The sequence below is a fragment of the Lactuca sativa genome, chromosome 1 (assembly GCF_002870075.4).
Source record: "Lactuca sativa cultivar Salinas chromosome 1, Lsat_Salinas_v11, whole genome shotgun sequence".
NCBI classification, from domain to species: Eukaryota; Viridiplantae; Streptophyta; class Magnoliopsida; order Asterales; family Asteraceae; genus Lactuca; species Lactuca sativa.
In genome coordinates, this window is record NC_056623.2 from 185,371,479 (window position 1) to 185,392,218 (window position 20,740).

At 38.4% G+C, this 20,740-nt stretch overlaps 1 protein-coding gene across 1 annotated transcript; it reads right to left on the reverse strand.

Annotated features, from left to right (window-relative positions):
- Positions 1–10,229: 10,229 nt before the first annotated feature.
- LOC111893747 (ER lumen protein-retaining receptor A) lies at positions 10,230–13,416 on the reverse strand. Its single transcript, XM_023889826.3, has 7 exons — positions 13,179–13,416; positions 12,807–13,072; positions 11,324–11,439; positions 11,050–11,123; positions 10,917–10,980; positions 10,579–10,658; positions 10,230–10,464 (listed from the first exon to the last, which is right to left on the reverse strand). Exons 1-6 carry the CDS (start codon positions 13,267–13,269, stop codon positions 10,622–10,624), a joined length of 648 nt encoding a protein of 215 aa, XP_023745594.1. The 5' UTR covers positions 13,270–13,416; the 3' UTR covers positions 10,230–10,464; positions 10,579–10,621.
- Between the last annotated feature and the right edge of the window lie 7,324 nt (positions 13,417–20,740).

The following is a 20,740-nucleotide window of genomic DNA, read 5'->3' on the forward strand; positions in this document are numbered from 1 at the left end:
TACGATAGGTGTATTCGTTGAGTCTCGGTGACGTTGGATTAATTATGGATTGTGAATTGTTATAAACACACATTAATGAAAATGACTAGTTTACAACCATACAAACGATCCCTTAGGCGTCGCTCGCACTATTCACTTAATCCAAACACCCGGACTTCATATAGCCCCACAACCGAGGAGGAAAAGAGGGTGCGAAGCCCCGATATTTTTCGAAAGTCGTTCAAGGCTATCGTGAATGCGAAGGGCCCTTAGCCCGACTCGCATTTGGTGAATTCTCGACTTTACTAGCAGCACCAAAGGGCCCTTGGGGTCCAACAACACATAGCCTGTAAAAGTCCTTTTACACGAAATTAGGTCATATAAGACCCAACTACATGTAAGCGAGTTTCCTTCAGGCCTAAAGATCATGTCATTGGGCTAGCTAGGCCCAACAAACACGATTTGAAACTTTGGGGCCCAAAGACGGTGTATCGACGTCTGGTGTATTCTCACGTGTGTATTGACTTCCCGAAATTTCCGCGTGTGTATTGAAGTTTCGCCGTGTTAGTAATTTCGGATTTATTATTGATTCGAGACCGAATCAATTCATTTGAATACGATTTTTGGTGTTGAAGGTGTATTATAATTTGCCGATAGTCGAGGTGCTAGTATTTCATCATGACGGATTTATTGTTTAAAACATTAGGATGTTTCATTATTGCAACCCCTTTCTTTTGGATAATTTACACATTTAACCCTTTGTATAAAATAAATTTCTGTTTTAGTCCTCAAACCATTTTTCTTGACACTTTAGTATCAAAACTTGTAGAAAAGTTATTTTTCAGCTCAAAGTTATTTGAAAAACAGTTTTAGTCCACCAAATGAAAATTTTATCGGCTGAAACCCTTATGTTCGCAGTTTTTACACTTTTGGCCCAAAATAGAAAAATTTTGCATTTTTGGTCCCTTTTAAATATGAAAAGCATTTTAAACCCTTGAAATGGACTTGGAGCATTAGTAGTCCCCTGTTTTACAGAAAATCACAGTTTCAGCCCCTCTAATTTGAAAATCTCGCGTATTGGGCTTTATTGGGCCGAAAAATTCATTTTTGGCCCATTATGCTTAAAAATTTCACATTTAATCCTTCAAAGAGAATATTTCCAGAAAAATACCTTATTGAAACTGTTTTGACTCATTTCATCCATCAGAATTTGTATTTTGTCATTTTGGGCCCTTTAACCTTATATTTTCAACATTTTGAGTCCAAAAATAGGATTTTTAGCCCAATGAGTTCATATTAACTAACTTGGTTATTTTTCTAGAAATGATTTGTGTGTAATAATATGTTTAACACTTGTTTCATACATCCTAATGCAAATCTCGATTTTAAGGACATTTTGACTAGTTTCAACACCATAATCACATAAGAACATGTAAACAAACATAGAAATCATACAAAGCATACATATACTCATAGATATACACATTTGCTTTGTATCCCCCCCCCCCCCACAAAACTTATAAAAACCGAAAAATAGGGGGTATGAAGCTCACCTTTGGGTGTGGTTTCGGTTTTGGAGGAGAATGGAAGAAGTTTGATGTTGTTTTCGGCCCTAGCAACTTCTTGAGGAGATTTTCGGACTTAGATGGTTCTGGGGAGTTAGACCATAAATTTTTATGAGTTAAGATGAGATGTTTGATAAATCAAGGAACCTAGATCATAGATTTAAGTATAAACTTACCTTGGATGGTAGTCCTTGTGAAAAATCTCCTTGGAATGACCTTAAATCTCGAAAATTTAGAAGAAGGAGGGAGGAGATGTTCTTCAAAACTTAGAGAGGATGAAATGAATTTTTGTGAGTGTATGTGTGTGTGTTCAGCCGAGAATGAGAGAGAGGGAGAAGAAGAGAGATCTTGAAGTGATGTATGCATGGATATATGGGACAAGATGCATGGAAGACCCTTGAATAATTGTGAGGTGGCAACAAAGGTCAACTCTTCCTTTTCTTTGGGCTTGGGCCGAGATTGGAGAGGGGAGAAGAGATTTTTGGGCTTTATTGCCCCTAAGCCCATATAGGAGTTAAGTTGAATGATTGTTGGTCCTATAAAATATAAGTGTGATTTTTATACTTTGTTGGGCTAGTTTAGGTTAATTATGGTTCATAATATTTAATTTATTTCATTCTAGGCCCAATATGGCCCAAAATGTTGAAATAAATGAATGTGGGTCCAATTAGAGCCCATTTAAAGGTTCTAATCCCATGATAGTCAAATTGGAAGCTTATTGGTCCATTGAGTCCAATAAGGAAGTCCTAGCTCAAAATGGACCTAACAAGAACTTCTAGGGTTTCCAATTGCTTGTTGACTATTTGTAGTACTTGTATGGTGTATTGGATTGAAGTTTTGTTGTCATAGAGTAAGCATCATACATGCTCTAAGTTTTTGATTCTACATTTTACTTGAGTGTAGTGATTACAAGACACAAAATTTCTAGTTGTGACAGAACCTAACAATATGTTCGCATCTTCAGCACCATGGCTTCTAAATTCACAATTTATTTAAGAATTTTATTCGTTAATCGTTTACATTGCTTTCCGTTTGATTTTCGTTCACAAGTATTTTCATACAAAATTTCTATCTTCAGTTAGAGATTCTACCAACCTATAACTCCGCAATTGATTCTCACTTCAGGTTTTACTTTTTGTTTTGGTTCAACCAGGTCTGGGTGTCATCTGATACATGACAACACTGTTATTTGTTTTGGCAACAATGTGGAAGCTTTATAACCATTTGAAAAATGTCCAATTTGGGTTAGTTTTATGATTTCTTACATTCAAAATCATCAAGGAAATCATAAAAAAAGGATTTAAGTCTTCATAATAAAGGTTCAGACATTGATGATGACGAAACAGGTACCTTTCATTGCCGTGAACCAACTTCCTTCTGTTCTGATGGAAATCTTGCTGAATTTGGGATTTCTTTTGCAGCTTTTTTCGGGCTTTTCACTTTTACTAAGATATTCGTTGTAGTTCCAATAAAAAAAATTATCTCGGACCTTGAAACAGGTGGTAATGACATCTTTTTAAAGATATTCTTTAACTATTTATGATTTTATCATTAAGGAAGAAGGAATACTACTATTATTTTGGAACACTGCGGTATGTATTTTGTCTATGATTTTCATCAATGGTAGTTTTGTCTTTTAAAATATCTACTAGGTAGAGTGACTTCCTTTTTCTTTTACTTTTGTCTATGCCTTTCATCAAGGTTAGTTTTGTCATTTAAAACATCCGTTCTTCTTTTGTTTTCTTCAAGGTAAGGTTATCGATTTCTATTATTTGAGTTAACTGTCTGATTTTATTTCCTTCTACATATTTGGTCTTTACGTGGTCAAGATGATAAGATTCGAGTTCTTCTTAAGAAGGCAGATCAAGTTAATACTCTACAAGTAAGTCCTACTTTCTTTTTATTCTTATACTGAATAAATTGTGTACATAAGACTAAATGACTATTTTGCCCTTAATATTTAATCATGACATGTGGTTCTTGGGATTTGGCATAAATAAACAACAACTTATCATGTGGAAACTGTTTTTTGGGGGCTAATTTCCTGATTATTAACCATGTACAAATGTTTGTATGCATTTTATGTTGACACTTCAGATTGTTACTTCTGGAAGAGTTGAATTTCACTTTTTCACTATGTTATCCATTTTAGAATAAAGGTCAATAAAGATTTTGTTCCAAGGGTAATTTAGTATTTGGTGATCATTTAGTGTTAGCTGCAATTTCTCAATGGAGTTGAAGGCTTTTTATTTTAATCATTCAGGACCCGATGCAATAATAGTAATGCATTAATAAATATATCTTAAGAATGGAAATATTTTGGAACTTAAAACCTATAGCAGTTACATTTTCCCATTATAAGTTCGGTTCTATAATGGATGGATATAATTGTTTTAATGAATCATTCATTTATATAGGTCCTTAATGCTTTGTTTAGAACCTATGAATGTGCTCATCGTACCATTTAGGAGCACATCATCGTTTAACTTTCTTGACTAACTTAATTTCCCTTACCATGCCCCGTTATAGAATTGTAGACACCCTGGTTAACCAAAAAGATTCAAATGTGAAAACAGGCTGCAACATTAGTGGATTACAGGAAGATGTATCTTATGTAACCAAGGTATTTATAATTTGCTGATGTAGCTTCTACTTTTTATTGTATAATTTCTTTATGTATGTTATCTAACTAACAAATTCATTACAATGAATTTTTTGCTTTTTCTGCATAGGTACACATACATAGAGTAGTAGAGTGATGAAATATGAGAAAGTAACTCACAAGTTTGCTTATGTAATTAACTGTAACACACTTTAGTACATCGCCTGAAAGAACACCTACAAAATCACTTTACTTTGATCATTCCACTACCTTATCACCTTAAATTCGCTCAATTGTCGAATTTAATGTCCACGAGATAAAAGGGAATCCCTTTCATATAGTTTTCTATCTTTTTTGTTAAAATAGGACTCTTTTTACTCATACATGTTATGTTACGGAAAAATTTCACAGAATATGCAAGGTCAGACTCGCCTCCTGCCTTCTAAAGGAAAGAGCACAGGATTGGTGGGAGGAGTTTGGACATGCCATTGGTGATGATGTCGCGTTGAACACGATGACATGGAGCGATTTCTCCGCCAGGTTCAGGACTGAGTTTTCACCAATTATTGAGGTGTAGCAGTTGGCACGGGAGTTTCAGGATTTGACGCAGACTATTGAGACTGTGGCGGAGATCACTGCCAAGTTTGGGGAGAGGGCCCTTCTTGTTCCACAGTATGTCGCAGATGAGGAGATGAAGAAGGCCCGATACCACGAGATGTTGAGGGATGACATCAGGCAGTTTGTGAGCAGGTCCAGCTGCAAAACGTTGGAGGATATGATCGCTCGGGCTAGAGAGAGGGAGATTGATTTGGAACAGATCCGGACGAGGAAGCCGGATGAGGTTCAGGTAGCTACAGGTTTGGGCAAAATGCCAAAGGGGTCAAATTCGAGATCGAGGGATTACCATAGCCGCGGCCGATGCGGGAGGTGCGGCAGGACACACGAGGGAGCGTGTAGGAGTGGTAGTGGTGGAGATTCGGGCTGCTTCAAGTGCGGGCGGACTGGTCATTTTAGCAGAGATTGTACTGCTACCACCACACAGGGATCAGACCTGATATGTTTCCACTGTAGTTAGCGGGGCCACAAGAAGGCCCAGTGTCCCAGTTTGCTTCTGGCAGGACGGGTGATAGCACCTGCCCCTGCAACTCTGAGGATCAAAGACGGCCGTCAAGGCCGAGCAGAGGCGCCTGCGGTAGGAGGCAGGACTTTTCAGATGACTACGAGACGCGAGCAGCTCCGGACGTTGCAGGTGTGTATCTTCCGTTTTCTGTTTTCTTTATTCATGATTATATTGTTATGGTTCTGCATCGTTATTGGTATAAGTATTTTAGAATTGGGCGGCTTGCTTGTGATTTAGTTATATGCCATCTGCACACCTTGGATAATAAAATGGTAGTTAGGGGGTTGTGCCCTATGGAACCAGGTTACTTAGGATGCAGTAACTATAGCATGCTTGTGTGGAACTCAGTAGTAGTCCGCTGGATTCAGGAAGGTGTTATTGATGGATTAGTTAGAACCCTAGCTGTGGCAAGCTTGAGATTTTCAGAAGATTCACTGTGGTACAGTAGAGAAGATTGGGAATTTCTCTCAAGCATTGAGCAGGAGGTATAAGCAGGATCAAAGTGGGGGAGAACCCTCCGAGTGTACAAGAGTAAGAGCACGCAGATCCAGAAAGAGTACACGACCTCTGAGAAGGAAAGGAAGTAGCACAGTGATTGATGGATTGAGGAGTTCAGCGTTAGGAGTTTGAGAAACTTCCCAACAGTTAGATCATGTAATCAAGATGGTTAGTATCTGGTTTGGAATTCGGGTTGGAGGATCGCCTATAGGACTCGGGAGAGTTGGAATGAGGATTTTGAGAACGGTTGGCATGGGATGATTTCGTGTTAGTAGTTAGGGGCAGAGACAGCATGTAGAGCATGGTAGAGCGGCGGGAGAGCCGCAACATTTTTCCGTCAGCGAGCCAGTGGTGGAAGGTGTTGTAAGACTACGGGTAAGCCGTAGCATTCCCTAGCAGCTTAGTTAGTGGAGAGTGGGCGAGGGCCCGTATCTCCTAGTTAGCGGAGTTTGGTCGAGGCCCTTACCTCCTAGTGATCAAGGTAAGGATCAGGAATGGATAGCTGATGAGAATAGTATGGAACTAGCCTGCATAGCCCTAGAAAGGTGAGGCCTTGAGAGAGGCCGCTCCAGGATGTAGCTGGGTGAGACCAGTGGGCGAGGCCCATATGTGAGTAGCCGTATAGGTGAGACCTAAGAGCAGGGTTGCTCGGTAGTATAGTCAGGTGAGACCCGTGGGCGAGGCCCGTGAGTTTTAGTAGCACAGGTGGGACCTAGTAAGGACCTTAGGGTCAAGTTAGGGGACCGAGGATCCCAGGACTTGTAGCGCCAGAGTGGCAGGGTAGATGGAGCAATATTAGGTGGCCGAAGTTTCTTCGGAAGTCGCTAGGAGCGACTGAGAGATTATGATGGGACTAGCGACCGGTAGGAGTCCGGTAATCCAGATATTGATAGATTAGTAGGGACCAGGGTGGTCTCGATTCATCCAGAAGGCGGATAAGGGACAGCAGAATTTTCAGTCAGTGGTAGTGATGGTAAGAAGACGATGGTATAAGACAGCTAATTGATCGGGGAGTGCTATGCATCCCATAACAGGGTTGGATAATCTTAGAGGGAAGGGTTTGACCCTGTTGCACAGCTCTTGTTTGAGTCTAACCGTTGCAGGGATGAGTCTTTTACTCGAAGGATTATCTGAACCATTCGCTGTGATGGGTGCTCAGCACTAAGATATAGTAGTAAGAAGTATCCAGTGAGTACTGGAAGTAATGACCCGCACTAGAAATAGCGGGAGTAATGGATTCGGTGAAGGATAGGTCCTTCATAGTGACAGGGGAAGTAGTTGGTTATGGAACGTTGCTTTGGGAAGGCCAGTAAATGCGCAAGGAAAAGGAGGTGAACCCCTAGGATGACCAGCATAAGTACTCGGGGAGTACCGGAAGGATCGTCAGTTGAAAGAGTTGTATTCGCAGGATTGATATTTGCAAGGTCAAGTGTCATTTTGAATTACCGGGTGGAAGGCCAATGGAAGTAGTCAACGGGTGTTAGGCTTTTCAAGCAGAGTGTTGAAAGCAGATTGCAAGGCGTTTGGCCATAGAGAAACTTCGAGGACAAAGTTTAGTTTAAGTGGGGGAGAGTTGTAACACTCAGAATCAGAAAGACCAAAAAAGCAAAGGAAAACCCTAAGTCAAAGGGTCAACTCGTCGAGTCCATAGGTGAACTCGACGAGTTGGAGTGGGTTATGTGTCGAGATTTAAGTGACCGACTCAGCGAGTCGGAGGGACTGACTCGGCGAGTCAGGTCTGGGTTGGAAAACCCTAATTTTCGGGCTTGGTGCCCTATTTAAGCATCATTTCAGGCCTTCACCCCAGCCCCCATCACTCCCTTCACCTTCCCTCGAAACCTTAAGCCTCCATTATAGTACTCTCAATCTTTCTTTTCCATTTGGGTGCTTAGAAGCAAAAAGGAAGAAAGGAACCTTGGGTGATTCAAGAAGTGGCAGTGGGCTCTGAGTTGGTGTGTTATTTCAGATCATTGGAAGGTATGGAGCTCATACCTTGGCTGTTATTCATTTAGATTCCCTTTCCTAGTTAGATTTTATCATTTTGGGCCATTTCCAAGGCCAATTCGTGTATTGTGCCTTTGAGCAAAGAGAACTTCGGATCTAGGGTTGTCTTGGCCCAGAAACCCATAAAGTAGCAGTGTTTGGTGTGTTGGTGAAGCATGCTTGTCTCAAACCCTAGCCCTAGAGTGTTTTAAGACTATAGCTCCTTGGTTTCACGTAAAGTTTGCAACTTTACGTGAAGGATGGGCCTTAGAAGAGCGGATCTACAGTTTGGAGCCTCTGCATGGCTCGAAAAGCCACTGTATGGATTAAGAACTGAAGCTACTCGACGAGTCACATGGGTGGACTCGGCGAGTTGTATGAAGATATGCAGGAACTCGACGAGTTAGAAGAACAACTCGGCGAGTCTGTTCTTGGACTCAACGATTTGGATCTCAGAACCTCAACCTTTTCTGGTTAAGACTTAGATCGGTGAGTTGAGTGGTGACTCAGTGAGTTGGACAGGATGAGACTCGGAGATCGTTGAACTCGACGAGTCGGTGGGGTGACTCAGCGAGTTGAGGTGTATTGTGAGAGTTTCTGAGTATAAGGACTCGACGAGTCAACGGGTTAACTCGGCGAGTAGAGTCAGTCAGGAATGTTGACTTTGACCAGGACTTTGACTTTGTCAAAAGTGGACTTAGTTGGCTTCTAGAGTTCAGTTTGGATCTAAGTGATATATATATATATATATATATATATATATATATTGATATTGGTAGCTCGGGGAGCTAGTGGAGCAGCGGTTCAGAGAATTGTCGGACAACAGCCAGAAGGTTACCAGCAAAGTTCAGCGGTGCAGGTGAGTTTCCCTTTGTGTGAATGGATCTACGGCCACAATGCCGACCCATGTAGTTATGAGTAGGAAGACTCGGGGGTTAGTCCTAGGCATTGTTTGCTATTATGATATTCAGGACCAAGGTCCAATGTCGGGCGGGTGCCCAAGAAATGGTTTGCATGATAGAGTATACTTGTTGTCTGTGTGATGCATGTATGTGCCTGGTAGGGAGGTGAATGTGGGCGAGGTCCCGTATCTCACCAATAGCAGAGTATGGATGGTGTTCCATATCTCATTAGTAGTAGAGCAGGGGCGAGGCCCGAGATAGGTATGGAGTGAGTGTGGGTGGGGGGCCCGTATCTCACTTACAGTAGGAGCTTGGACGGGGTTCCATGACTCACTAGCGACAAGATAGGGGCGAGGCCCAAGACAGGCGATGCCTTAGGACAAGAATACAATAGGGTATGTTCAGTTATGTGTTATATGTTATTTTGTATTATGTGGTTAGCGGGCGGGGCCCAGAGACAAGCGAGACCTAAAAGAAACAGATATGTATCTGAGCGGGGCTCGAAGCCATGCGGGGCTTGGAGCGGGGGGGGGGGGGGGGGGGGCGTTGTAGCGGGCAATGCACGAGGTAAGGGGCGAGGCCCGAAATAGCGGGCGTGGCCCAGTATGTGCTATATGTGTTTGTGCAGGGTATGTGGTAGGTTGGGGAACTCACTAAGCTTCATGCTTACGGTTTTCAGTTTTGGTTTCAGGTACTTCTGGTAACGGAGGGAAGAGCTCGAGGTGATCGCATGACACACACCATTAATTAGACAACCTAGGATGTTTTACTCTGATAATGAGAATATGTTTTGAATTAATACTCTGAATGTATGTTATGAATTATAACATGGCTTTTATAAATATGGTTTTAGTAATGTTTAAAGAAAATTTTCAATCGTGATTTTTGGGACGTTACAGATTGCCATTCAACAAAATCAATTTATGGTGCTAAAAACGATTTATGGTAATTATCCTAATTCAAAATAGATCAAAAATTCGAAAAATCTGCTAACAGACGAGTGAAATCGTCAAGTTAACTTGTCGAGTCAGGGCATGGACTCGTCAAGTTCCTCATAGAACTCGTTGAGTTCATCAAGCAGATTGCGAATCTGCTTTGTTTCTGGTTTGGACAAATCACAATTGCATCACATATAACAAAAAAAAATCATATGCTCTGATTTGACTGTTAGGTTATGAGTATAACAACATTCCTATGTGTTCATGCAACCATAATTGCTTTGGATCTAAGTTTTTCTCTATTTATACATGCAAACAGAGAAGAATAAATTAATGATAAAAAGACGAAAATGCCCTTTAGGCCGATTTGACATATTATAAAATTGTTTTGGTTACTGCATGCACAATCTTCGAAAAACACAAACTTCACATAGAACAACATATTAGAATGCTTTTAACCTATTGTACAATTCTTTTTGGAGTAAAAGTAAAGTGCATTGCCAAAACAATATACATATATGAATTAACGCAACATTTTGTTAAAACATGGCGTCAAGTACAAACCTTAGAACCATGACAAACTTTTTAGAACCTTGATTCTAATACTTTTTTTAAGACAATTAATAAAAGGGAAGTAAAAAATGAAAAGTTTTGAGTGGTTACAAATCAAAGTTTAAAAACGAAACACTAAAGAAACTTGATGACAAGTGAGTGGTATCGTCCTTTACTATGTTTTTAACATTTTCACAGCATAACAAAACTAAAACTTGGTTACTATTTAAGAAAATTATTTCAATAAGACGATCAAACACCATATGGGAGAAAATTAGTCATTTGGCCTTGACTGCTAAACCATCAACATTCATGATCCTTACAACTATATTTCCACCAAAAAGAAAACATAAACAAGTTAGAAATGAATCCAAATAAAGCTACATTTTTTTTATAAAGTAATATGCATGTTCATGGTGTATCTGGATTTAAAAGAAACCTTCACTTAATGAGAAGTAAACGCCAAGCCTGGTAGGTGATGCTCATGCTGGCAATTGAAGCTTGGAATTGCTTTTCCAACTGTATGTACACGTACACATGACATGAGAACTTATTTTGGATAGAATCAGAAAGAATAATAAACAAAAATCCTGTCTTAGACTTATTAACTTTTCAGTTTCACCTATTTGTCTTTCTTCCCAAAAATATTCATTTCATCTGAATGAATATTGGTTTATTGAAAGTAAGTATAAAATGGCCATGTAATGTAGTAGTAGTCTTATTGAGTCTAAAGTTAAAGACAGAAGAGAAAGAATGGGAATTTGGGTGGTTGGATACCTTATGAAGTAATAGTAGAAGAAATCAGCATAAAGAGCTGTTTGTATTAAGCCGGAGAAACAGGCTGAAAAAAAAAAGAGTCAAATGAAATAAATGTATAGAGAATAAGAATAAGAGAAAAGGTTTAACTTACATATCCATCCATTGAAATGGGGCTGTGTGAGATACCGATAAATCCAGTTGAGAATATACAATGCACGGTATGCCCTAACAATACAACGCAAAGTTACAAACAGATTTTCATTCATTCATTTTTTTTTGTTGTTGAAGTTGATTTAGCCACTAAACTATCATTACAATAATCATATCATAATAAAATAATAATACCCAAGTAGCCAAACCGATAAAACAATGATAATAAATTATATAAAAGAGGGGGGGAAAGAAAGAGAAGGGAGAATGAATACCCAAGAAAGAAAACATATTGACCGGTCAAATTGTCAACATTTCCACTTCGTTGCAGCAGAACCAACTGTGGGAGAATAGCAACAGCTTCCAAATAGATAGAAAATGCCCAACATATCTGCACATTGGTAATATTAAAACTATACAACCTTATCTGCTTATTACTTTCATACTTTTTCTTATTAGAACACTATACTTTGAAATTTCAACCCAATCATACCAGTGAAAATTGCATTGCTTTAAAACAACCTTGCTATAATTGGTAGATATTATGTTGTAATACAAAAAAAAATAAAAGTAGAACGCTATAGAAATACAAGTAAGTTGCTGTTTCTTGCATTTAACCCAACATTGGAATAGCAAACTTATTTTTTCTCCATGTGAGGGGTTCTCAAAATCATACAACTGGTAGATTTGATGAAACTAACTAACCAACAATTTCACACATCATGAGCCAAAAGAAAAAGTTGGTTAATGAGATTATAACTTTTAAAAAAAGAATGACATGGTGGACATTATTGATACAGTACAGTACCCAAACTATTTATCACCACATTACTGTACCTCTTTTCCCAACCCCACAACATCCCTATAGGCTATATGGCTCTATCTATGTACATCCATCTCATTAACTTTTACCCTTTAACTTTATTATTGAAAGATGGAGCACTTGGGCTTCAAAATGGAGAACTATAAGGTATCACTAAATAGAATACACAAACATACAAGAAGACTTTAACTTCTTTTGATCTTTGACTTGACCACTAGACTGAACATCTATGGTCTTTCGTCACAACTTCACAACAAATACCATGTACCTCATGTCTCACTCTATTTGATTGTCAAGAATATACAAAAGAAACTATTAAGTTAAGACAGAGTATCTCCTCTCCACATTACATTCCTTTAGGCCCTGTTTGTTGTACAAGAATAACCTTGTAATGCATTGCATGGAGATTTTTTGTCCCACCCAAAACAAAGGTTTGTTTGTGCAAAAGACGTTAAAGCCTTCTTCATCATTATCATTGTAAATAGCCCTAAAAAGCTTGTCCTGCCCCATGTAATAAAAACACATCATACATCCTAATTACTTTCTGTTCAATTTCATTTCATCACACAGCTAATGTTTCCTACCAGCTAGACGCTCAAAGAACACATAAAAGCTCTGTTTTCTCCTAAATGCCAAGAGCTAGGAAAAGTGTCCATTGTTCTAACAAGTAATTTACACTGAAACCAAGGATGCTTTGCTGAACCTGGGATTAATTCATAACACTCACAATTGGTAACCAAAGATAAACACGTCCTCAATTTAGCCAATCCTACAGCTCATAGTCATAGAATACAGTGAAACAATCGCCTGAGCTCACATTAACAAAATCGACAAAATTGAAATTTAATATTCAAATTGATCAATGATCCTAGCTATTCCAAATATAACTTGCATAATTAGAACTAAAATTGAGGTTAACATCAACAATGACTGACCTCCAAAAAGGTAAATTTCTCATGAAGCACTAAAGCCAAGAGGAAGCAGGCCAACACCAGAAACTGATACTTAAATGTATCGAGATCGCGATCGTACGAACGTTTTACTGCATGATGCCACCGCATGCAACAAACAATCGCCACAGAACTCCCAATAAACACCACCTTCATCACCGTGTTATACACGGAAATGAAGGCGGTGAATAGATTCAAGTAGCGCGCCAAAAAAACGACGACGTACAGCTCCTGCGTCTTCAGCGAGATCCCTATCGTAAACAACGGGTGTTACTTTAGGTGGCAAATTGATCTTAAGCCCTGGTAAAACCCTAGGAAACGATGAAATGCAAGTGATGGAGAGAAATGTTGGTTTACCTGAACATGATTTGGTGGCGTAAATTTTGAGAAGGAGGACTAGGATGCTGAATAAATGGCACATATCGCCGCAAAACCTGAAGATATTCATTGTGGCGGTGGAGAATCGGAGGTTTTGGGTGGTAAACGGTGGATGTAGATGAGTTGGGGACTTATTGGACAGTCGTTCGGAGCAGGTGAAGCTTTTGCGCCCGTCACCTTATTATTTTTTGTGCATCTTTGAAAAGAAATGGAGTGGTTACGGCGTTTGAAACTTTTGTATATAATCAAAAATATTGTTAAATTATCAATATAACAATTATTTTCGTAGATAAACTCTACAAAATGATATACTATCTCCAAAAACACCAAAACAATGTTATTTTTGGTGATTTGTACATATAGCGACTTTTTTCACAGATGAATCTCAAGTACTAGATGTATAAAAACCGCTGGTTGTCTGTCATTCCTTCATTTTACAAGAAAAAATAAAAATCAAATGGGTTCTAACCTAACGGCATCTGGTATTGTTTTTCTTTTTGAAGTCGATGGTTCAAGTCCCGTTAAAAAATAAATAGATTTTAAAATAATTTAGAAGAAGAATAGATTTGTCGCTCCAAAATTAAATAAAAAAATAAAAAATCATTCACAAACACATAGCTCTCAAAAGGTTATGTCTAAACATCAAGCTCGTTTGAAAAATCATATTATATTGGATTTATTGTAAAGTTATTATTTTTTTTAAGTTAAAAAACATTTATTTTCGTATCATTCCTTCATTAAAAAAAAAAAAAAAAAAAAAAAAAAAAAAAAAAAAAAAAACACTTCAGTTTATTCAAAAACATATATCCCTAAAATGTTAACCTAAACATCAATCTCCCTTCAAAAATCATATTTTAATATATTGGATTTATTTTGAAGTTATCGATTTCTTTTTAAAGTTTTAATTTTTTTTCCTAATAGAAATTATTTTCACAAATGTCAACTGCGAAAGTTATATTTCTTAGCAAAACAATTTAATAGAGAAAGTCGTTTTTGCATATTGCATATGTGAAAATGGTATTCCTCAGGTGATGTTATGTTTTTTGTTTGGAAGTTCTTCTAACATTTTATGTCTATCGGCTACTGACAGATAAACGTTTTGGCTCATAAAATACTTGTTTTTTAGAAGACCGTACACGTTAAACTGATGGGTTTTGGATGCAAAAAACAATTTTTTTTATACAACAATTTTAAGTGGCAACAATAGCAGTATTAAAATAACTAGTTTATTTTATGATAAAATTTACCAAAATCACCAAGATAATCTAATTACATGAACTAGAAATATTATGGCAATCATATGATGTTAAGAATACCTTTGAATATTTTGATCTCACTTGGTTTTGAAGAGTTGATGAAGATAACAAAAGAACAAGAAACTTGAACTTTTCTACAAATATCCACCAAGAAGTATATGCCACCAATAATGCTAGTTCTCATCTTATATGAAGTACTATCGTAACATCCCAAAAATTTCAGCAACTTAAAACTTTTCAAAACAACCAATTTATTAACAAAAGTGTTTACAAAAACATTGTCTACAAAACATGATTTAAAATCATAATTTCCCAAGATCCAATTTGTTTTAAAACTAAGGATGTGTACGGTCACGTCTTCGCCTTGTAACGAATCATTTGAAGAACCTGAAACAAAAAAAAACTGTAAGCACAAAGCTTAGTGAGTTCCCCCAAAGTACAAACACATAATATAACAACATGTATTGGGTCCACAGCTAAAAGCTTGGGTTACCCTTGAGCCCACAGTATGAGTCTGGCTTGCCAGTCAGGCCCACAACTCATATTTGGCTTGCTCTTGAGCCCACAATATAAGTCTGGCTTGCCCCCGGGGCCAACAACTTATGTCTGGCTTGCTCCCTAGCCTAATCAGTCATTAGAATGACATATAATGTTCAACCCTCAGTATGAGTCTGGCATACCTACCGGTCCTCAGCTCATATCTGGAATGCTACTGAGACCTCAGTATGAGTCTGGCATGCCCTACCCAGCCCTCAGCCTATATCTGGATTGCTCTAATACCCACAAGCCCTCAGTACGAGTCTGGCATACCACCGGATCCTCAGCTCATATCTGGAATGCTATTAGGGTTTGTTGGCTACAACACGAAGCAGTAAAACCTCAACCCAACACAATATACCGACAGATAACACACATATACAAATAATCGAGCATACATAATCATAGGTAGACCTACAGATCTAACAGACTAATATATCAAAACTAGCATGCATATCTATCCCATACTCAGCATATCAACAATATCAGGTTATCAAACCTATGGGTCGGCCTTGGTGCCTTCTACCTAAAAGTATAGCGAGGAAAACTCACCTCAAATGCAGACGCTCACTGAAAGAAATCCCTAGTTGTTGTCCTGACGACACCTTCGATCTATCAAATCAAAATAAAATCCATGTAGCAATTGGGGTCCATTCTTAAGGCCCATCATCCATACTTGGGGTAAAATGACCCTGACCCAACATGAACCAAAACTGAGGCCCGAATCCAAAAGAACCATAAAGGCCCACTATAGGCCCAATTTTCCAAATTGGGCCCAACCCCATATGTGCCTTATCCTAAGCCCATAATTTCCTTAGTTACAATTCAGATTACCTCAAGTACCCCTTAGGACATACTTGTTTAAAGACAAAAGTCAAAAGTCAAGATCAACAATCCATGTTGACCCAACACGTTGTGTTGTCCTTCAACACGTCGTGTTTCTCCATCAACTTTGAATCGGGAAAGACCAAGCCAACACGCCGTGTTGACCAACAAACACGCCGTGTTCGCCTAAGACCCAATAGCTTAATACATTAAGCTGCCTTCACCGAATCCAAGAGCTCCAAAGCTTAGATCTTAACCAAAATGAGGTCTAAAAGGGTAAAGTTTCCAAGAGCGGTGAGGGCACCCACTCCAGCTACGTTGAGGATCACTGACGGACGCCATGGCAAGAAGAATGCTCCTGTGGTGAACAATAGAGCTTATCTGTTGACGATCGAGGAGGCCAGAGCAACACCAGATGTTGTCACCGGTATGTATTCCTATTTATTTATTGTTGTTTCACTATTTACGCTTATATTTGTTCATGATGTGATTAGGGTTGTTCCTATTAAATGGTATGCATGCTCTTGTCATTTTTTTATTCGGGTGTTACTCGATCATTTGTGTCTCTTTCCCTTAGCAAGAAGTTCGATGTCATTCCGAGGATGTTGAATTTCCCTTTGGAGGTAGAGATTGCCAACAACCGCACTATGAGTGCTTTGAGGATTCATAGGAATTGTGTATTGGAGATGTTTTGTTTCTGATTTCTTATTGATCTCGTTCCTATTTCTCTGAGGGGGGGGGGGGGGGGGAAGGATCATCGTGAGCATGGATTGGTTGAGTCAGTTTGGAGCTATGATGGACTGTAAGCATCAGTTAGTTTGATTTCGAACCCCAAGTGGGGGATAACTTATCATTTAGGGTAAGGGAGCATGGGGAGGTCCGACCATTTGTTTGGTTGCAAGAGATAGTAGATATTTGAAGCAAGAATATTAAGGGTTTTTGGCTTATATTTGTAACCATTGAAGTTAAGGTAATTCATTTTCCCCCTTGAACGAATTTTTCTTTGCTAAAAGGCTCTACATACGCTGGCGTACACTTAGCATACTAGGGGAAGGCTGGTCGCGGGTATGCACCACGTATGCGGGGCGTACGTGGCTTAAGACTAAAACCCTAATTTTAGGGGAAAACCCTTATTTAAACACTTTTATGTTGCTTGGAATTTACCCTAGTCAGCCTCCATAGTCTATTATCGTCCCAGAATCCCCATATTCTCTTGAGAGTATAGTCTTTGAGTTTAAAAGTGTTTTGGTGGCTATTTTTAGTGGGTTTCAAGAAGAAGAAGGTGGTGATCAATCCTTGTATGTTATTGAGATTCTAGATCATGCATCTAGTTCATCTTGAAGAACTTCTAGAGGTAAAAAAAAGTCTTAACCGTGCCATCTCTTTTGCTAGTTTGAGTTAGGGTTTTGTTATGAAGTCCATTTTTGGTTCATGGACTCTCTGTTGTGATTTGAACAACTACATAGACTATGAATGTTAGATCTAAGCTCCTTGACCATGCTTGATGCATAAAGATTCCATCTTGAAGGTTGTATTGATACCATGCATGAGTTTAAGGTCTCAAAAGTGGTCTTAATGGGAAAAATGAAGTATTGGGGATCCATGTGGCATGCAAGGGCATAAAGTTGCCAACTTTATTCCCTGGGACATATTAAAAGACTCAGATATGAAGTTAGACGTTGAGATCTCAAGCATTTAGCACTTAATAGACTTTTATGCATGGACTGTTTGTACGTCGGGGGTAAGGTTGCGTAAGCAGTGCGTACGAAAAAAATCATTTGGGCCTTAATGGAGGGCCTTAGACTGAGATGTTGGGCCTTTGTCTAAGTTGTTACTTAATTCTAATTAGGCTTGTTTGTATATTTGTTCAGTGTGAGACTTTGGGCTAGTAGTCGAACAGCTTTTGTGTTCAACAGACTGGGGTGAGTCTTCTCACTACACCAATGGGTCGAAGGCACCAACACCGGCCCATTACTTGATATGAGATTTCTATAGTTGAATATACAATGTTTGTTATTTGGTATGTATTGATTTACATGAAGACCATGGGGGGAGCCCATGGCACTTGGTAAGACCATGAGGGGGATCCTATGGCCCTTGGGTATATGACCATAGGTGTAGCCCATGGCATCCCGGTTGAAGACAATGGAGGGAGTCCATGGAAAATTTTTGTGTATATGTGGATGAAATTATATGGTTATGTGTTTTTTTGTATTTTGGGAAACTCATTAAGTGTGTTCTTACAATTTTGTTGGGTGTTTCAGGTACTTCTGGTTCTAAGGGTAAGGGTCCGGCTTGATGGCGCGGCGTGCACTCTCCAGTATTTCCGCACTAGTTTTTTTTTTTTTTTTTTTTTTTTTTTTTTTTTTTGGATATTTTGATCTTTTGAACAATGTGTTTATGTAATGGAATTTTGGAAAACAAATATGAATGAGATTTCTAATTATTAAATGAAAAATTTTACCTGGATTTTTGGGTTGTTACAAGTTGGTATTAGAGCCTTGGTTTGAGGGATTCGGGCACACTCTCAGGTGTGTTAGAACTCAAACCGAGGAAATGGTAAACCATTTTTCAAAAGAAACTAAAAGTTAAAGTTTTATTGAAAATGATTTCCGTAAGTAAAAAGGGGAGAGTGTAATGTGTGTAATCGGACGAGCTCAAGTAAGTGGTCCCAATGTATTAGCCATGCTATAGTTATATTTGTAAATTGATGTTGAATTGATTATTTGCTAAGTGTATGATTTCAAAGAGTTATACGTCTAGGATTGCATAGCCCTATTTCTATTCCTTGTCTGGTTGTGGTTTAGGGTAGAAGCTTTATCTGACAGTCTATGTAATTCTATTTGTGTATAACTTTCATGCATAGGGCAACCTGCTGTGATTGACTTAAGTTTCTGGTTCGGTAAGGATTGAGAAATCCTAGAATAGTCTAGGATTTGAGTTTATGTTGTATTATGTGGGTCATGTTATTGTGTTTTGGTGAATTAGAGGTATCGGGTGTGGCCTTGGGGAAGGTACATGTAGGTGTGGAAAGTAGTATTCGGCCCGTACTACTTGTGACAATCCGAAAATTTCTATCTGGTAAAGCCAATCAATCCAATCAAATGTTAGATTTGTTTCTGCTATCTTTTAGCATTGTTAAGGGTCTATTTGAGTGTTCTAAGCCTAGTACACTTAAGGATTGTGTGTAGGGATGTGTTAGCTAAAGTTCATTGGGTTGCATAAGAGTCGGAAACTCCATCACAAGGAGTTTATGACCGCAAACTAGAGTTTACGGCCGTAAACTCTTGGCAGTCATGAACCCCTTCCCTTATATATCAATTTCCTTCATTTCTTCATCATTCTTCACATCTTCAAGGCTGAAACTCATTTCTCTCTCAAGTATCATCAAGAACACTTCATTTTCTCTTTAATATTGTAAGTGATTCTTCCATTGTTTTTTAATATCCTTCTTGATCTTGTAAAACCCTTTGATTTCATCCATAAATTCAACTCTTTTGGGTTAGATCTTCAAATCATCATCCTTTTCACCAAAAACACCAAGAACACACACTTGTTCTTGGCTCGTAAACACCCTAAAGACCTCCAAAGTGTGAGTATCTCTTCTATCATCTTGTTATCCATAAGAAACACTTGATTCCTAGCCATGAAACAAGAAATTAGTGCATGATCTTCAAGAGTTTACGGCCGTAAACTCTTCATTTGGCCGTAAACCCTTCACTGGATCATGATATGGCCGTGAACCCTTCATCCATGGCCGTAAACGCTTCTTATGGCCAAGCTTGGGTCGTAAACACTTCAAGCATCATTGGCCGTAAACTCTAGTGTGGCCGTGAACTCCCTTTTATCAATCACATATGATTGTAACACTTCATTTCAAGTGTTTCCTAGTCCTTAAGGTTGTTTCCTTGCTTGTTAGCTGTTTTAAACACTAATTACATGCCTATATATATGCCATTATATGTCATTTAGGACTCGTTTGTGTCTTGGGAATTCATTTGTGGAACTTTTGATCCTTACGTGAATCTTCAATTGAATCACCCACATAAGGTGAGTTCATACCCCTATCATCAATCTTTTAAATATTTTTAAATTCTTTTAGGGGGGGGGGGATACAAGTTGAACACAATGATATTGTGTAAATGTTTATCTGTGATAACAATCACCTCAAAGGATTTCTTATGTTTTTATAAGTGATCAAGCCAATTAAAAAACTCTTTTAAATTTATGTTACATAGTTGTTTATAAAACTCTGTTTTAAAAGTACAATCATAACTCAGTAGATAATTGAGTCTTTTCTACAAATTAGGGACAGTACAAAACAAACATACTAGTAAACTATAATAACTATAGTTTAGGATTTTAGAACATACAATAACAAGAACAGGGAGGAACATACAATAACAAGAACAGAAGGAACATACGATAACAAGAACAAGATAACAATAATGTGAAACCACTACTTCACGACATAGCAATATACTTGTTATGTCGTGTTTTGTAACCAGAGTCTCATAGAGGGAGAGCGGACATTGTGTGTATAGATCTATATGGGACTGACAATCTCGCATCCCGACTGTTCGCTATAGTTTGGTTGGCAGGCCAAGAGGTGACAAATGTCACATCAGTTTCGGCGCTGGCAGGTCGTCGTGTTAAACACTCGTCAATCAGTATGGTTATCACCACCTCACATTTTAACCTTAATTAAACAAACTGGTTTTAAGGTAGTTAGTGTTTCAGTAGTTACTTTATACAACATTACTGAATACTTTAATTTTTCCCATTACATTCATATAGTGATCTACTCACATAAAAGGTAATGCAATCTATTTTCTAGTAAAGATAGTCTCAAGCTTGGGAAAACTTACATCATTACAAAAGACAAACAGAACAGTCAAGTCTTAGTACATTCAGTTAAAAAGG

Coding starts and splice junctions, on each gene's coding strand:
- LOC111893747 (XM_023889826.3), bottom strand. CDS start 13,269: ATGAATATCTTCAGGTTTTGCGGCGATATGTGCCATTTATTCAGCATC. Junction 11,440..12,806: donor AGAAATTTACCTTTTTGGAG/GTCAGTCATTGT, acceptor ACCAATGTGCAG/ATATGTTGGGCATTTTCTAT. Junction 10,659..10,916: donor TTCTACTATTACTTCATAAG/GTATCCAACCAC, acceptor GTGTACATACAG/TTGGAAAAGCAATTCCAAGC.